General features: G+C 37.3%; 1 protein-coding gene across 4 annotated transcripts in view; it reads right to left on the reverse strand.

Moving 5' to 3' along the window:
- Positions 1 to 19994, reverse strand: part of TEX9 (testis expressed 9) — a 216143-nt gene that overhangs the window by 47954 nt on the left and 148195 nt on the right. For all 4 annotated transcript variants that reach the window (XM_060005921.1, XM_060005922.1, XM_069540484.1 and 1 more), the window contains 7 exons: positions 18767 to 18830; positions 16627 to 16706; positions 7858 to 7906; positions 6418 to 6500; positions 4366 to 4541; positions 1340 to 1422; positions 743 to 916 (listed from right to left, as the gene is read on the reverse strand). In XM_060005921.1, the coding sequence (XP_059861904.1) occupies positions 743 to 916; positions 1340 to 1422; positions 4366 to 4541; positions 6418 to 6500; positions 7858 to 7906; positions 16627 to 16706; positions 18767 to 18830 (709 nt within the window). The remainder of the gene's footprint in view (positions 1 to 742; positions 917 to 1339; positions 1423 to 4365; positions 4542 to 6417; positions 6501 to 7857; positions 7907 to 16626; positions 16707 to 18766; positions 18831 to 19994) is intronic.

Here is a 19994-nt window from a genome sequence, read left to right on the forward strand (position 1 = left end):
CTGCAGTTCCTCAAAAGGTTAAATGTAAGGTTATAATTTACCAATTCTACTCCTAGGTATATACCCAAGAAAAACAAAAACATATATCTACACAAAAACTTGTACATGAATGTTCACAGCAGCATTATCCAAAACAGCCCAAAAGTAGAAACAACCCAAATGTCCATCAACTGATAAACAGATAAATAAAATGTATTACATCCATATACTCTATAAAAAAGAATATTACTCTATAAAAAGCAATGGAGTGCTGATGCACGCTACAATGTTGATGAACCCTCAAAACAATACTTAAAGTGAAAAATGTTGGTTACTAAGTATCACATACTGTATGATTCTACATATACAGAAATGTCCAGAATAGGCAAATCTATCAAGACAGAAAATAAATGAGAAGTTGCCTAGGGCTGGAGGAGATTAGGGGAAGAGGATAGAGGTACTGAGGCTAAAGGGTATGGGGTGACTTTTTGGGTGATGAAAATATTCTAAACTTGAGAGTGGTGATGGTTGCACAACTCTGTGAATACACTAAAAGCTACCAAATTGTATAAAGGGTGAGATGTTTGTGAATTGTATCTCAATAAAGTTGTTAAAAAATACTCTCCTAATAATGGGGGAAGAGTTTTTAGTATACACTAACAAAATAACTAAACAATGAAAAGTGGTATCTATGCAAACATGTAACTTATATGTTTTTGTGCATCTTTGGCATTAGATTAGGAAAAAATAGCAAAATTATTACCCTTTCTACTGAAGACAACTGTTGCTGTAATCCATCACATTTCTTGCTTGCTTCTTCAAAAAGAGTTTTATACTTTTCTGTTTGAGACTGTTGCAAATTAATTGTCCGCTGCTGTCTCATACAATCTCCTTCAGAATTTTTCAGTTGAGACTTTAAATCCTGAATTTCATCCTCCTATAGTTATGAAATTATAGATTATATGGAAAAACATACATGATTTGGTATCAAAACATAAAGCAGAAAACATAAAAGAGCTTCGTATGATCTTTGGTGAGATATTTACACCAATTTCACTAAGAAAAACGAGTTACATTCTATTTTCATCCTCAAAATGGAAGACAGATGTTTTATTTGCACTTAATAGCTTACACTTGTAAGTCTAATACACAGCATTCTAATTGCTGGCAAGTATTTAAAATTCTTCAGCTCTGTGAAAATTCAACATCTCAGAATAAAGTTCAGTATTTAAATTTCTGAATTTAAAAGTTAATTGTGAATTATACTTCAATGAAGCTATTTTTAAAATAAAATTGAAAACTACTCCTAAAATGACTTTGAATATTACAGCATTTATTCTGAAAGGTTTTAAAAACTTACCTTTTTATTGCATTCACATACAACATTATCCAATTCCTCCTGCATAACATGGAGTTTGGCCTTCAGAAATCTGATCTGTGCTTCTGTGTCAATTTAATAATAATATTTATTGTCTTTCACTGAATCTAAGATGCCATCAATTGTAAGACAGACTATTATTTTATGAGGGAAAAAAGGCTCAAGATGGGGAGTCTAATAGTCTCTCTAATAGGAGATCCCTGTTTGGGAACACTCAAGACACTACATACCCCTAATGTAGAGGTAAATGAAAAATCCATCCAACAGAAAGGAACTGTTACACTGGAACCAAGTAAAGAAAGAGGAAAAAAACAAAAACTTTTCCTGAGAATCAGAACCACAAGCCAAGTACTCACATAAGTTTGCAGACTGAATTCATACTTACCCAGGTGGTTCGAAACACCTCAAACAGAACTTAAAGTGGTCTCAGATCGGTAATGCCCCCAGGTATTTGGCAGAAGCAAACACAGGTCTAGCAAAACTCAACTTCAATCCCAGCCATTGTAATTATAAAATGCCACTGACTGTAATACACATCCCAATTTCACAGATGTTAAAATGTAGTGACGTGTCTGAGAAGCAAAAAAACGCAGTAATACCTTACTACCGAAGCTTTCTCCCACAAACCCCTCACGAACATCTACCTTTGGTATTGCTATCAAAAGTTCTTTATTCAATAATATCAGTAAATCTCTGAGGGTTTTAGGCCTATAAAAGTAAATAAAGTAAAAACTGAACTTAGAACTCACTCATAATTCATTCAATCATTCATTAAAAAGATATACATCAGGACTTCCCTGGTGGCACAGTGGTTAAGAATCCGCCTGCCAATGCAGGGGACACAGGTTCAAGCCCTGGTCTGGGAAGATCCCACATGCCGCGGAGCAACTAAGCCCGTGCGCCACAACTACTGAGCCTGTGCTCTAGAGCCTGCAAACCACAACTACTGAGCCCACATGCCACAACTACTGAAGGCCACGTGCCTAGAGTCCGTGCTCCACGAGAGAAGCCACCGCAATGAGAAGCCCACGCACTGCAACGAAGAGTAGCCCCCACTCGCCGCAACTAGAGAAAGCCCGTGCCCAGAGGCAAAGACTGAACGCAGCCAAAAATAAATAAATTAAAAAAAAAAAGATATACATCAAGTCTCTACTATGTTCCAGGCATAATACCAATATTACAAGACAAGGTTTGCCCTCATGGGACTTATCTTGAGTAAACACTCTGAATAGCCTCTGAAAGTTATTAGGACAAATTCCACAGAGCACAATAAATCTCCACACATACTTCCTGTTTCAAAGCTCTTCTTATGAAGTCCCCTGTGTTACATGGAGCCAATGAACAATGGTTGGCTCTAACCCCACCTAGCTTCTTCCAGCCTCAACTCTCCTTCTAGCTTCTCATGTAACTCCAGGTTAGCAGAGGACAGAAGGGAAACAATAAACTTAAAAGTGTGACGTTTGCAGTAGTTGGTCTCTAGGGGGAAAGAAGGAAGAAGCAATGGGAGAGCATGACTTTTCGCATCTCTTTTTCTCCCCAACTCTAACCCCGGTAGTATCATCAACGATTTGAGTGCTCTGTCTCTGTTGGTCCACAGCATTAACCTCCCCAACCATCCCACTCCAACTTTAGTCTTATAAAACAGTCTGTGCTCCTAAACTACTTTTTTATTGTTTCCTCCCACACATAACCCAGCCATTCTAGGCAATCATGTGGAATAAGTGAAAACTCCCCTAAAAGGGGAGACACCTTGGCCAAAGATTCTGAAAAGGGAAGACAGGGATGCAAAGAGGTCATTCAGCAATAAGAATAAAAGCAGTAATTTAAGGTAGTCTGTGCTGGTTCCCATACTGGGAGGAGGACCTTTGTTAACAAGGCTATGGGAGACTGTAAACTGAGGAACAGCCAACATCTGACCATTGCATCCCTGAAGGTATCTTAACAGAGGCATGAAGGTTAATTCTTTGCTTCACTTACCTTCGTTCCTAACAATTAGCCCCAGAAAGCTTGGATAGGTCAGTAAACGTAATAAATGCATAAATGAATTAATCTGCGTTTATGACTAACTAGCATGTAGCACAATAATTACACATGTAAATCGTTGTGATTTTCACAGAATCAGAGAATTTTAAGGGTAAACTTCGTGATCATTTAATACAAACTGCTTCATTTTCAAGTGAAGAAATTGCTATTACAGAGAGGCTAAAGCAGTTTGTCTGAACCTACAATTAATTATAGTTCAGCATTAACTGTTCATATACACTCGACTGTCTTTTTTTAAATTTATAATAGCATAGGTGGCTCCTCATAAATTCAACAATTTTACAGGCACTACTGGTAACTAACATGTTTCTGATGATCTAGACTAAGTATTATTTTTCTAGCGGTATGCAGAGAATGAATTTATAACAAAGAAAATAATATTCATTAGAAAATTCATTATTTTACCTGATACTACATCAATAATTCATTTATCCTTTAACATGTGTTGACTTAACACACAATAAAGAGAATTCAGTAACATTAAATGGAAGGAATTCAAAGAAATATGGTTTTTAAAAATTTATTTCAATGTTTTAATTTTAAGCTATGGGGCATTTAACTTATTTGAAAAGTGGTCAATGAAACCAATACCAGAGAGTTCTTTTTTTTTTTTTTTCTTTTCTCTCTCTCTTTTTTTTTTTAGCCACACCACAGGGCTTGTGGGATCTTAGTTCCCCGACCTGGGATTGAACCCAAGGCCACGTCAGTAAAAGCACCAAGTCCTAACGACTGGACCACAAGGGAACTCCCCAGATAGTTCTTTTTAATTTTACTTTTTATAATGGAAAACATCAAACATATACAACAGTAGTGAGATGAGTTCAATGAAACCCTGGTCACCCATCATCCATTTTCAACAATTATTGACTCAAAACCAATTTTATTTCATTAAACAAATGCAAGACATCACTATATTTTCTAAATAATTGTGATATAAGGATAAAAATAAACAAAAAACCACCTACCTGTTCCAATGTCTTCACTAACACCACAAAAAATACCATCATCTATATAATCAGGTAAGCCTTCTTCCAGTTGCCCTTCAATTTTGCTAATTGTTTTTGCAAGAGAAAAGTCTGAGAAATCCTCTGGAATGGCAACATCGCTGGCAGTTTGTACATCAGAGTATTTCAATTTTACTCTAAAAGAACCACATATAGGCACATTATATATTATATACATATAATAAAAAAGGAGATATGACTCCCAGATATGACCTTTATCCAAATAAAAAAGCAGATCAAAATTATTATAAATTTTATGATGAAATCTACAATTGATACTTTCAAGGACTATATTACAAGAGACTTAGTAGACTTTCAGTCTTTATGAATCACACAACCACTGAGCTAGAGGAGGCTTTATGAGGCCACTTAGACATGGCCAGTGTAAAATATTAATAAACAGAAGCCTCAATTTAACAGTCAGCGGACCAGAAGGGGGAGCTCTCACATCCTGAGACAACAGCAGAGCCCCGCGGTGTGAAGGAAGGCTCCTCTTCACTCCTGGCAACAAGTCAGGTAATGAAAAACCTTTGTTTACTCTAGCCCTCCCAACTTCCTTTTTCCTTCTATAAAAGAGTTCTCCTTGCCTTGCCGTGTGCAGACTTGCACGTGGCTCGCCATCATTTCAGACCCTGAAGTGCAATGTTCTGCTGATCCCGAATAATCCCATTTTTTTGCTGGAGAATTATGTGTTCTAGGTCAACACTCCCAAACAAGTGAACATCAAAACTAAGAGTACTGAACTTGGCCTCCTAGGTGAAATCCAGCCTGGGGCTTTTAATTTTACATGCTGCTGGAGTAGAACTGTACAATTTGATATCACTCTAGTCATAATTCTGCAAACACTGAAGAATAATACCTCTCAAGAAAGAATTACAGAGTGAACAGTTCTTAGCTCAAACTCATTTTTCCACCTAAAAAAACATATTTTAAGCAGGATCAAAGTTTACCAAAAGTTGATTTTTTTTTTCTTTAATGAAGAGAGAAATATGAAATGAAAGTCACTTCTAATGGCGTTGAGGAATGGGCCAGGCCTAATCCATCAAGTTTGCTTCCAAAAGCCTTACTTTTAACCTTTTACTTACTTTAAAGCCTAACTTACTTTTAACACATAAGCAAATGCTTTAGAATTCTTTTGGAAAAAGAACCTTTTATTTAAAAAGTAAACTTGAAGTCTAAAAATAAGATGACTCTTTCCAGTTATGTATGTATATACAGTACTGATGTATGTACAGTACTTATGTATGTAACATATGTTCTCTTCTATCAATTTTAGTTTTATTCTTCCTTATCCTTTCACCCTATTTTTTGTCTCTTTTGTTCAAAAAACAAAAATTTTACTTAGCCAATTAAAAGACACAAGGATTAATAAGAATTCTTCTAGAATTACAATGCAATTATCAGTTTGGGTAAGCAATAGACATAAATTTAACAATTTACTGTGAATTAGAAGCTGGTTGGTACCATCCACTGCAGGTGTGACCCTCCTTTTCTAGAAGGTCTACTATCCTAAAGAACCTCTTGGGTCCCCTTTTTATGCTTAAAGTACTAAAAACAGTCTTGAATTCTTTCTCACCAAAAGCAATAGAATGTAAATTATAACTATACTATAGTTTTATTGAGAGCATGCCAAAATCATTCTGTATCTCAATATATACAATATACAATAATGCATGGTGTTCAAAAAGTATAAGTCTATTTGAGAGAACTAGGCAGAGAAAGACATCTAGGTTCTAGTTTCTGATCAAAGAAAATATCTAGCTAAAAATAACGTTTAAAAAATTTGAAATGTGGCAATTTTGCTTAAGAGAACAATACAAAATGTTCATTAACTGTTGCAAGACATTTCTGATTAGAAGATGTTTTAAATTATTAAATGTGGAGAAGAAATACAGAGTATAATTTTGTATATTTTGGGTATAAAAAGATCTAGAGAAACAGATCTTATTAAGAACAATGATAGTATAAATTATAAAATTCTTAAAAAGTAATACTTTAAAAACTGTACTATACCTTGAATTTGATTTCCTTCCTTTACTTGCAGAGTGTAATTTGTTTTGAACTTTGTTTATTGGATCAACGTTGTTGGTCTTTGGCTACATGAAAAGAATTTAAACGATTAATTAATTAGACTCTAATCACTTGCCAAGGAAGGCAACTGTGTAATACACAGAACTGCTAGATTGCTACACAGAAGAATTCTTATTTTCAGAGAATTAATCAAATTATATTTTAAGGAATCCAAAATTGTATACCTGGAAAAGACCTAGTTATTACTAGGACCAAGAGATTTAAAGACAAGAAAATGAGGCCCAAAGATTCAAGGATGTTCAACTAGTTAGTGGAATGTTAAACTGGATGTTCTGATTCACAGAATTTAATTCTCCTCACCAATTATTCTTCAGATAGGCCTCCACGCATACTATTCCTTAGGTCTAGATTCCCATGGGTAGGGAATTTGTACATCCCAGTGTGCCCAGCACCTGGACTAGTGATCTCTACACACTGTAAATATTTAAATAAATGAATAAACCTTCCCAATCACCTTCTTTGTATATGAATACTTTTCTTTCTCAGATCTTCTATCTAGTGAATTTGGGCTTTGGAGAGAAAACTTAATTTCACTTAGAATTTTTCCAATGTATCTCCAAATTGTTCAGTGAAGTTATGAGACAAAAAAGGACTCAATTCATTTTACAAGCAACATTTCATAAAGACATCCCTTCTGAATATCAAGGCTAATATTCTATTTCTAGCTGTTACTGGAAGGCGTGCTGTGGGCCCTAGGACCTGCTCCCTTCAAGCTAGTGGGAGGCTGGCGGGACTGGTTGCCTCTACCCCATAGGCCAGTGCACTGTCACAGGGTAGAGGCAACCAGGGGTGGGGGAAGGGTGCCCAGCCAGAATCAGCCGGAGTGCACCGGGTGAGCATCCTGGGTCTTGTAAACAACAGGCAAGCCTGGCAAATACGAAAGCATCTTCCAGGGCAGCACGGGAAGCAGGCAGGTTGGGGCTGAAGTGCCCACAAGGGGAGCACGGAGAAGCCCAAGGAAAGGGGGTAGGAAGGAGGGAGAGGAAGCCGCTTGTGGGGTAGCAGGGATGCACATCCAGCTTCGTGAGCCCAAGGGGTGGGGTGCTTCTGGGGTTTGGGTTTCTTTTTCAGAGGGGCTGAGGCCGGCAGAGCTGGCCTGGGGAGCCCTTTGGGGGAGGGCCTGCCTGCCCCTTCTTTCCAGAATGTTGCAGGAGTGACATGTGCCAGCTGCCCACTCATAGGCAGGGGCCCTGGAGTTCTTGTGACTCAGGAAAAGCATTTTAAAGAAAACACCCCCTACCCTACCTGCAATAAACACAATAAAAGTGAGAATAATAAATACCAAAAAAAGAGAGAAAAATCTAAAAAACAACCTAAATTCTACAGAATATAATCACATTCACAAAAAGTTTGATTTCTTACCTTAGTTTCTGAACGTAAATCAACTGTCCCTTCAGACAATAATAGATGTCTACAGAAAAAAAGTAAACACCATATGTTAATAAATGATACTAAACCGAGACATATTAAAACTAATTATTAATTAATTAATTGTAGTTTGGATCTCAGTGAAATTACATACCATCCGTAAGTCCTTAGGCAATCTACTGAACTTCTCTAAGCTTCAGTTTCCTCATTTTTTAAAATGAGAATTAAATGAGATAAAATAGGTAAAAGGTTTACATTGTGTCTGACTGGTATAAGCCCCCAATTATTAGTATTTTATAACTTACCTTATTCTTCAAATTATAGATTTCTAATACTTACACGTAAAAAAAATTATATAATAACAGATCCACATACACTCTCCAAGAAAAATGGCATTCTCCCGATTTCAAGCTATTATACAAAGCTATAGTAATCAAAACAGTATGGTATAGGCATGAAAACAGACACATAGATCAATGGAGCAGAATACAGAGCCCAGAAATAAACTCACTCATATAAGCTCAATTAATTTATGACAAAGGAGCCAAGAATATACAAAGGGGAAAAGATAGTTTCTTCAGTAAATAGTGCTGGGAAAAATGGACAGACACGTGTAAAAAAAAAGAAAGTGGACTGTTATCTTACATCATACACAAAAGTAAACTCAAATGGATTAAACATTTGAATGTAAAACCTGAAACCATAAAGCTCCTAAAAGAAAAATATAGGTGGCTAGCTCCTTGACATCAGTCTTAGTGATTATTTTTTTGGATTTGACACCAAAACCAATGGCAACAAAAGCAAAAATAAACACATGGGACTACATCAAACTAAAAAGCTTCTGAAAAAAAAAAAAAAAGCTTCTGCACAGCAAAGGAAAGCACCAACAAGACTAAAGGTAACTTACTGAATGAGACAAAATATTTGAAAATCATGTATCTGATAAAGGATTACTATCAAAAATATACTTAAAAAACTCATAAAAGTCAATTAAAAAAAAACCAACAAACAATTGGATTTAAAAATGGGCAAAAGTGAAAGAGACGTTTTCCCAAGAGGACAAATAGATTGCCAACAGATGCATGAGAAGAAGCTCAACATCACTAATCATCAGGGAAATGTAAATCAAAACCACAATGAGCTATCACTTCACACCTTTAAGAATGGCTATTATCAAAAGATAAGAGATAACAAATGCTGGCAAGGCTGTGCAGAAAAGGGAACCCTTGCACACTGTTGGTGGGAACATAATTTGGTACACCCTCTATGGAAAACAGTATGGAGGTTCCTCAAAAATTAAAAACAGAGCGGGGAGGAGTCAAGATGGCAGTGTAGAAAGACGCAAAGTTAGCATCTCCCTACAACTAGGGTGCCTGCCGACTGCTGGTGGGGGACTCTGACCCTTGAGATGGGAGGAACCCCAGAGTGAGCTGGTAGGATGTAGGGGGACAGAGGTGGGAGGAGAAGTGGAGGCCAGACAAGATCGGTGCCCCTGAGTGCAGGGAGATCACGAGAGGCAGCTGGGAGGGACTCTCCGGGAAGAGGAAGAGTGGGAGAGGAGTGGAGAGCGATCACCTGGCCCACTCAGGCCAGGGAGCCTGCTGAGCTCCCAGGCCGATCCCCTGCCCTCCAAGCCCCCTCCAGGCTGTGTGGGTCCTTGTGGGCATAGGAGGAAGGCCAGGGAGATCAGGAGAGGCAGGTGGGAGGGGCCTTGCAGGAGGCACCCTGCAGGAAGAGCAGGAGAGGAATTGATGGCATTTGCCCCACCCACTTGGGCCCAGGACACCTGCTGGGCTCCCAGGCCAATCCTCTGCCCTCCAAAGCCCCACTCCAGGTCACGTGGGTCCTTAGGGGCATAGGAAGGAGGCCAAGGGGAGAACAGTAGAGGCAGGTGGGAAGGGCCCTCCAGGAGGAGCAGAGGGCAACTGCCCTGCCCACTTGGGCATGGGAAGCCTGCTGAGATCCCAGGCTGGTCCCCTGCCCTCCAAGGCTCCCCATTCCCCGCCTGGCCGCGTTGGTCCTGGGGGCATAGGAGGGAGGCCGGGGAGATCAAGAGAGGCAGGCAGGAGGGGCCCTCCCAGACCCCAGACTGGAGGAGCAGGAGAGGAGAGGAGAGGAGAAGAGGGTGTTTGGGCTGCTCAATCGAGCTCAGGAAGCCTGTTGGGCTCCCAGATGAGGTCCCCCACCCTCTGAGATCAGAGGTGGGGGTCATGCCTGGGCCCCTTCTGTTCCTTGAACCTAAGCCCCCCCCTCAGCCCCCAGGGCCCTTTCCAGCCCTGTGGGTCCTGAGCACTGGCCCTACCCACTGCTCAAACCTCACCCTTGCTTAGTCCCTGCTTTCCACAGCCAAGGCCTTCCCCCCCAGTTTTTTTTTTTCTTTTCTTTTCCCTCCTCCTCTTTTTACTATTGTGGTACTGATGTACCTTCTGGTCGTTGATTCATCTATATATATTTTTTATATTCTTCCTAACATATCTGTTAGTTTCCTAGTCTGATTTTATCTTTTACTTCGTTATTGTTCTTTTTTCTTCTTTTCTGCCCCAGGTGGCTTGTGGGATCTTGGTTCATGAACCCGGGGTCAGGCCGAAGCTCCTGTGGTGGGAGCTCTGAGTCCAAACCACTGCACACTAACAGAGAACCTCAGACCCCAGGGAACACTGATCCGAGTGAGGTCTCTTGGAGTTCATCATCTCAGCATCAAGACCCAGTTCTACCCAAAAGCCTACAAACTCCAGTGTTGGAAGCCTCAGGCCAAACAACCAGTAAGACAGGAACACAATCCCACTAATTAAAAAAAAAAAAAAAAGGAACAGCAAAAAATATCACACAGATGAAGGAGCAAGGTAAAAACCTACAAGACCAAATAAATGAAGAGGAAATAGGCAAGCTACATGAAAAAGAATTCAGAGTAATGACAGTAAAGATGATCCAGAATCTTGGAAATAGAATGGAGGCATGGCCTGAGAAAATACAGGAAATGTTTAACAAAGATCCAGAAGAACTAAAGAACAAACAAAGAGAGATGAACAACACGATAACTGAAATGAAAAATACACTAGAAGGAATCAAGAACAGAATAACTGAGGCAGAAGAATGAATAAGTGAGCTGGAAGACAAAATGGTGGAAATAACTGCCGAGGAGCAGAATAAAGAAATGAGAATGAAAACAACGGAAGACAATCTCAGAGACCTCTGGGACAATACTAAACACACAAACATTTGAATTATAGTGGTCCCAGAAGAAGAAGAGAAAAAGAAAGGGTCTCAGAAAATATTTGAAGAGATTATAGTTGAAAAATTCCCAAACATGGGAAAGGAAATAGTCACCCAAGTCTGGGACGCACAGAGAGTCCCATATAGGATAAACCCTAGGAAAAACACACCAAGACACATATTAATCAAAATAACAAATATTAAACACAACAAAAAATATTAAAAGCAACAAGGGAAAAACAAATAATAACATACAAAGGAATCCCCATAAGGTTATCAGCTGATTTTTCAGTGGAAACTCTGCAGGCCAGAAGGGAGTGGCAGGATATACTTAAAGTGATGAAAGAGAAAAACCTACAACCAAGATTACTCTGTCCAGCAAGGATCTCATTCAGATTCAATGGAAAAGTCAAAAGCTTTTCAGACAAGCAAAAGCTAAGAGAATTCAGCACCACCAAACCAGCTTTACAACAAACACTAAAGAAACTTCTCTAAGCAAGAACACAAGAGGAGAAAAATACCCACAAAAACAAACCCAAAACAATTAAGAAAATGGTAACAGGAACATACATATTGATAATAACCTTCAATGTAAATGGATTAAATGCCCCAACCAAAAGACACAGACTGGCTGAATGGATGCAAAAACAAGAGCCATATATATGCTGTCTACAAGAGACCTATTTAAGACCTAGGGACACATACAGACTGAAAGTGAGGGGGTGGAAAAAGATATTCCATGCAAATGGAAATCAAAAGAAAGTTGGAGTAGCAATTCTCATATCAGACAAAATGGACTTTAAAATAAAGATTATTACAAGAGACAAAGAAGGACACTACATAATGATCAAGGGATCATTCGAAGAAGATACAATAATTATAATTGTTTATGCACCCAACTTAGGAGCACCTCAATACATAAGGCAAATGTTAACCATGAGAGAAGAAATTGACAGTAACATAATAACAGTAGGGGATTTTACACCCACTTATACCAATGGACAGATCATCCAAACAGAAAATAAATAAAGAAACACAAGCTTTAAATGACACAATACACCAGATATATCTAATTGATATTTACAGAACATTCCACCCAAAACTGGCAGCATACACTTTCTTCTCAAGTGCACATGGAACATTCTCCAGGATATATCACATCTTGGGTCACAAATCAAGCCTTGGAAAATTTAAGAAAACTGAAATTGTATCAAGCATCTTTTCTGACCACAATGCTATGAGATTGGAAATCAGTTACAGGAAAAAAACTGCAAAAACCACAAATATATGGAGGCTAAACAGTGCGCTACTAAATAACCAAGAGATTACTGAAGAAATCAAAGAAGAAATAAAAAATACATAGACACAAATGACAATGAAAACATGATGACCCAAAACCTATGGGATGCAGCAAAAGCAGTTCTAAGAAGGACATTCAGAGCAATTCAATCTCACCTCAAGAAACAAGAAAAATCTCAAATAAACAATCTAGCCTACACTTAAAACAACTAGAGAAAGAAAAACAAAGAAAACCTAAAGTCAGTAGAAGGAAAGAAATCATAAAGATCAGAGTAGAAATAAATGAAATAGAAATAAAGAAAACAATAGCAAAGATCAATAAAACTAAAAGCTGGTTCTTTGAGAAGGTAAACAAAATTGAGAAAATCTTAGCCAGACTCATCAAGAAAAAAAGGGAGAGGATGCAAATCAATAAAATTAGAAATGAAAAAGGAGAAATCACAACTGACACTGCAGAAATACAAAGGATTATAAAAGACTACTACAAACAACTACATGCCAATAAAATGGACAACCACAAAGAAATGGACAAAATCTTGGAATGGAACAATTTCCCAAGACTGTACCAGGAAGAATTAAACAGACCTATCACAAGTAATGAAATTGAAACTGTAATTAAAAATCTTCCAACAAACAAAAGTCCAGGACCAGATGGCTTCACAGGTGAATTCTATCAAACATTTAGAGAAGGGCTAACACCCATCCTTCTCAAACTCTTCCAAAAAATTGCAGAGGAAGGAACACTCCCAAATTCATTCTACAAGGCCATCATCACTGTGATACCAAAACCAGAAAAACATGCTACAAAAAAAAGAAAATTACAGATCAATATCACTGATGAATATAGATGCAAATATCCTCAACAAAATACTAGCAAACAGAATCCAACAACACAATAAAAGGATCATACACCATGATCAAGTGGGATTTAACACAGGGATGCAAGGATTCTTCAATATACACAAATCAATCAATGTGATACACTATATTAACAAATTAAAGAATAAAAACCATATGATCATCTCAATAGATGCAGAGAAAGCTTTCGACAAAATTCAACACCCATTTATGATAAAAAATCTTCAGAAAGTGGGCCTAGAGGGAAGCTACCTCAACATAATAAAGGCCATATATGACAAACCCACAGCAAACATCATTCTCAATGGTGAAAAACTGAAAGCATTTCCTCTAAGATCAGGAAAAAGACAAGGATGCCCACCCTCACCACGATTATTCAACATAGTTTTGGAAGTCCTAGCCACAGCAATCAGAGAAGAAAAAGAAATAAAAGGAATACAAGTTGGAAAAGAAGAAGTAAAACTGTCACTATTTTTTGATGACACAATACTATACATAGAAAATCTTAAAGATGTCACTGGAAAACTACTAGAACTAATCAATGAATTTGGTAAGGTTGCAGGATACAAAATTAACACACAGAAATCTCTGGCATTCCTATACACCAACAACAAAAAATAAGAAAGAGAAATTAAGGAAACACTCCCATTTACCATTGTCACAAAAAGAATAAAATACCTAGGAATAAGCCTGCCTAAAGAGGCGAAAGACTTGTACTCAGAAAAGTATAAAACACTGATGAAAGAAATCAAAGATGACACAAACAGATGGAGAAATATACCATGGTCTTGGATTGGAAGAATCAATATTGTGAAAATGACTATACTACCCAAAACAATCTACAGATTCAATGCAATCCCTATCAAACTACCAATGGCATTCTTCACAGAATTAGAACAAAAAATCTTACAATTCATATGGAAACACAAAAGACCCCGAATAGCCAAAGCAATCTTGAGAAAGAAAAACAGAGTTGGAGGAATCAGGCTCCCCAACTTCAAACTATACCACAAAGCTACAGTAATCAAGACAGTATGTTACTGGCAGAGAAACAGAAATACAAATCAATGGTACAGGATAGAATGCCCAGAGATAAACCCACACACATATGGGCACCTAATTTACGACAAAGGAGGCATGAACATACAATGGAGAAAAGACAGCCTCTTCAATAAGTGGTGCTGGGAAAACTGGACAGCTACATGTAAAAGAATGAAATTAGAACACTACCTAACACCATACATAAAAATAAACTCCAAACGGATGAAAGACTTAAATATAAGACCAGACACTATAAAACTTTTAGAGCAAAACATAGGAAAAACACTCTTTGATATAAACCACAGCAAGATCTCTTTTGACCCACCTCCTAGAGTAACAGAAATAAAAATCAACAAATGGGACTTAATTAAACTTAAAAGCTTTTGCACATCAAAGGAAACCATAAACAAAAAGACAACCCTCAAAATGGGAGAAAATATTTGCAAATGAAACAACAGACAAAGGATTAATCTCCAAAATATACAAACAACTCATGGAGCTCAATATCAAAAAAACAAACAATCTAGTTAAAAAATGGGCAGAAGACCTAAATAGACATTTCATCAAGGAAGACATACAGATGGCCAAGAGGCACATGAAAGATGCTCAACATCACTAATTATTAGAAAAATGCAAATGAAAACTACAATCAGGTATCGCCTCACACTGGTCAGAATGGCCATTAACAAACAAGCTAGAAACAATAAATGCTGGAAAGGGTGTGGTGAAAATGGAACCCTTCTACACTGTTGGTGGGAATGTAAATTGATACAGCCACTATGGAGAACAGTATGGAGGTTCCCTAAAAAACTAAAAATGGAACTACCATATGACCCAGCAATCCCACTGCTGGGTATATACCCTGAGAAAACCATAATTCAAAAAGAGACAAGCACCACAATGTTCATAGCAGCACTATTTACAATAGCCAGGACATGGAAGCAACCTAAGTGTCCATCGACAGAGGGATGGATAAAGATGTGGCACATATATAAAATGAAATATTACTCAGCCATAAAGAGAAACAAAATTGAGTTATTTGTAGTGAGGTGTATGGACCTAGAGTCTGTCATACAGAGAGAAGTCAGAAAGAGAAAAACAAATACCGTATGCTAACGCATATATATAGGTTCTAAAAAAAAAAAAAATGGTACGGATGAACCTAGTTGCAGGGCAGAAATAAAGAGGCAGACATAGAGAATGGACCTGATTACATGGGGTAGGAGTGCGAAGCTGGGGTGAAGTGAGAGTAGCATCGACATATATACACTACTGAATGTAAAACAGTTGGCTGGTGGGAAGCAGCAGCATAGCACAGGGAGATGAGCTCGGTGCTATGTGATGACCTAGAGGGGTACGATAGGGAGGATGAGAGGGAGGCTCAAGAGAGAGGGGATATGGGGACACGTGTATGCATATGGCTGATTCTCTTTGTTGTGCAACAGAAACTAACATGGTATTGTGAAGCAATTACACGCCAATAAAGATCTATTAAAAGAAAAAAGAAAAAATATATTAAAAAGAGAACTGTCATATGATCCAGCAACCCCATTTCTGGGTATTTATCTGAAGAAAATGAAAACACTTATTTTTTTATATATAGGCACCTCCATGTTCATTGCAACATTATTTACAATAGGCCAGATATGGAAACAACCTAAATGTCCATCAATGGATGAATGAGAAAAGAACATGTGCTTTTATATATATATGTTAAAGTATTATATAAAATGATATTTTTATATATATAACTATTACTGAGCCATAAAAAAAGAATGAAATCTTGCCATTTTGACAACATGGATGGACCTCGAGGGCATTATGCTAAGTGAAATAAGTCAGAGAAAGACAAAGACAAATAAGTGATCTCACTTGTATGTGGAATCTAAAAACAGACAAATAAAAACAAGCCTATAGATACAGAGAACAGATCGATGGTTGCCAGAGGCTGGTTGGTTGGGAGCAGGCGAAATAGGTGAAAGGAGTCAAAGGGTACAAATTTCCAATTATAAAATAAGTAAGTCATGCGGATGTACTGTACAGCATGGAGACTATACTTAACAATACTAATGGCATATTTGAAAGCTGCTAAAAAATTAGATCTTAAAAGTTTTCATCACAGGGAAAAAAGATTCTGTAACTATATATGGTAATGGATAGTAACTATACTTACTGTGGTGACCATTTCACAATATATACAAATACTGAATCATTGTGTTGTACACCTAAAACCAATATAATGTTGTATGTCAAATATACCTTAATTAAAAAAAAACAAACAGAAAATAATCTTAAAGCATTTACCCAGTAAAAAGAAAAAACTTTTAAGGTGTTTGGGAATTTAAGTCTTACCTTAAACTGTAATCATCTTCCTCTTCATATGATTTAATTTGTGTTGAAATAGACTGAGATCGTACTTCTTGCTGATCTCTCTAGTTAAATAAAACAAAGTCATGTAGGAAAATAATGTACAAAACTAGGATATATTCAAGTGCCTTTCTGATCATTAATTATTTCAGAGTTGTCCACAATTTCTATAAAATCAAAGCACAGAATTCTAAAAGCTATGGTATCAAAATAAGATCTGTAACAATGTAGTTTCACCCTTTCACTCATTCTTGGTTAAAAGAGTCAGTTCTAAGGCAAAACTGTAAGAATGCCAATGCCTTTATATGATCTTAGCTGACTCCTGCTTCCCAACTACATTAGAGCTTCCATCTTCTGTAACATGCAAAGGAAATAAGGTTCACAAGAAGTGGAAACATAAATCCATTTAATGGATAGAAAAACTTGTCTCAAATCATAAAAACTTCAATGTTAAGATGACCACATAGAAATGAAAGTGCTAAAAATGAAGCACTAAGAGTGAAAGCTTTTGGAGAAAATGTATTAATATGAAAGTGAAAAAACAAAAATTCAATGTGGCAAAATTTATATCCATTAGAGGACTCTGATCAGAATACATAATGAATCACTCACTCTACCATAATGTTGAGTTTCTGAACATTATTTTCAGAAAAATTATTTTCCTGCTCTTCAGACACTGATAAAAACTAAAAGATGTAATAAAATGTTTATTTTTTAGTAAAATATTTAATTACAAATGCAACTAGTAAATCTGTAACCATTATCTAAATATTCCCATTCCTAAACTAACAAATAATGACAGATCTAAGACATTAAAATATTGCCTATTCTTCCCTGCCTCCATCAACTCCAAAGTGGGGTGGGGGTGGGATTTAAATGAAAGAGAATTATAAATGAATTAGAATAAAAAATTTAAAAAGTTTGAAAGCAGCTACTTTATTCCTCTAAGGAATATTACTATATCCTATCAACTAATATTGGGAATGCTGATACTTAGGGAGGGATGCTTAAAGTAGAAATAACCAATATGGTAGCCAGAATGGGGCAAATATGCTTACATTGTCTAGTGATGTAACCTCACTACATTTTTCCTGACTATAAATCTGATTATGGTCTAGCCCTAAGAATCTGAGTTATATCCAACTGCAGAGTTTAAGAAACGGATTACCATCTGAGCATTAATGGTAGTTGTTAACCTTTATTCAGCTTCTGTCCAAAGACCATTTTATTTCTATCCTTACTGAATTACCAGTACTAATTCTATATAGCTACTTGCAAATATTAATCTTAAAACAGTGGGAAATACTGTTCAATATTAATATTCCTATTAATTAGATGATTGGAATATCTAAATGGAAAACACTTTTTCAGTGGCTTTTAGAAAATGTGTGCTGGGCTTCCCTGGTGGCACAGTGGTTAAGAATCCACCTGCCAATGCAGGGGACACAGGTTCGAGCCCTGGTCCAGGAAGATCGCACATGCCGTGGAACAACTAAGCCCGTGTGCCACAACTACTGAGCCTATGCTCCAGAGCCTGTGCTCCACAACAAGAGAAGCCACTGCAATGAGAAGCCCACGCACCGTAACGAAGACCTAATGCAGCCAAAAATAATTTTTTTTAAAAAAGTGTGCTTATCAAAAACATATACATGCATGTATACACATACTTATGCATATATTGATGTTCAATTTATGATAATTCACTGAGCTGAAAATTTATGCTTTGGGCACTTTTTTGCATGTATGTTACACATCAAATTAAAGTTAAAAAACTAGCACTAGGCTTCCCTGGTGGCGCAGTGGTTGAGAATCTGCCTGCCAATGCAGGGGACACGGGTTCGAGCCCTGGTCTGGGAAGATCCCACATGCCGCAGAGCAACTAAGCCCATGCGCCACAGCTACTGAGCCTGCCCGACTGGAGCCTGTGCTCTGCAACAAGAGAAGGGCCCGACAGTGAGAAGCCCGCGCACCGCGATGAAGAGTGGCCCCCGCTCGCCGCAACTAGAGAAAGCCCTCGCACAGAAACGAAGACCCAACACAGCCAAAAATAAATTAATTAATTAAAAAAAAAACAAAAAAACACTAGCACTTACATGGAATTACTATTAATTGTACATTCACTTACTATTACTTCCTCAGCTTGTCGAACCAGATCAGCCGTTTTTGCCTCTAATTCTGCATTTAAACGCCTAAAAGGAGAAAATAATAATTGTGATAGACTGAAGATTGTAACACAAAAATAAAAGTAATTAAATTTCAATAACTACAATTTAGCTAATCAATAAATGCCAAAACGTACACATGACATTTTTATTCGAAAATTAACACAACTATTACAAAGCTTATCTCCAAATCCCCATGATCCTTCTTCTTCCTGGTGGAAGCTCAAACCATGTAACTCCTAGCCTCTCCCTGGCCATTACTTCAGGTGGAATGATTTATTTGGGAAGAATAAACCGGGTGGGTTCAACTCAGTTCCACTCTCCATGTTCTTGGGATCAACTCCAATTGGGAACAGGAGTGGGGTGGGGTGTGGAGGGGGCTGATTTCATCAGGGGTGTTCAGGTGACTGGGGAGGTATATCTGGGGTTTAGTGAGCAGACCTGAGGTGGCTCATACCTCAGCTACATACTTCAATATCAGCTTCATCAGGAACACAGGTGATTACTTTCACCTACACCTGCCACTCCTTTTTTTTTTTCCAATCTATTTGGAATCTAGCAAAGAATAGGAATACTATTTAGTCCCATTAAGACTGTAAGAATAGCAATGCCATTGCGGGAAACCGTTTTTAAAGAAAAAATTGCTCATCATCCTACCACTATCATCCAATCATTTTTAAAATTCCCTCTAATTTTCATATGTAGGCACACACACAATTTTGTACTGTTCTACCATAACAATACAGATGGAATATATTTATCTCTATATAATTTTTATAATTAGTGCCTTAAATGGCTATGAAATATTCTAGAGTTGAAGTTAACATAATGTACTAAACCGTTCTCCCTGTTAGTTGAAGTCCGCTTCTCAGTTTTAAAGGTTAACATTATAATAAACAACTTCAAAAGCATGTAACTTTTAAATTCTATTCATAGATCACACTTCTAGACTATCTAGGCTCTTCTGAAGTTTTATGAAGAAAATATGCAGAGCAATTTTTTAAATGAGATACCTTGTTTTTTTAGATATGTGATTCAGAAGTACCACAAACCAGTGATGACCCCCACCCCCAGGAAGAAAAAAGCAGTATCACACCCCTTCTTTAAAAAGTCTGATGTTTTAAGAAATATTTTTATATCTTAGGATAAGTTAATCAAAATAAAAATATCTAATAAAGACTTAAAGTTGTA

This window comes from Delphinus delphis, chromosome 2, assembly GCF_949987515.2.
Source record: "Delphinus delphis chromosome 2, mDelDel1.2, whole genome shotgun sequence".
In the NCBI taxonomy this organism is placed as follows: domain Eukaryota; kingdom Metazoa; phylum Chordata; class Mammalia; order Artiodactyla; family Delphinidae; genus Delphinus; species Delphinus delphis.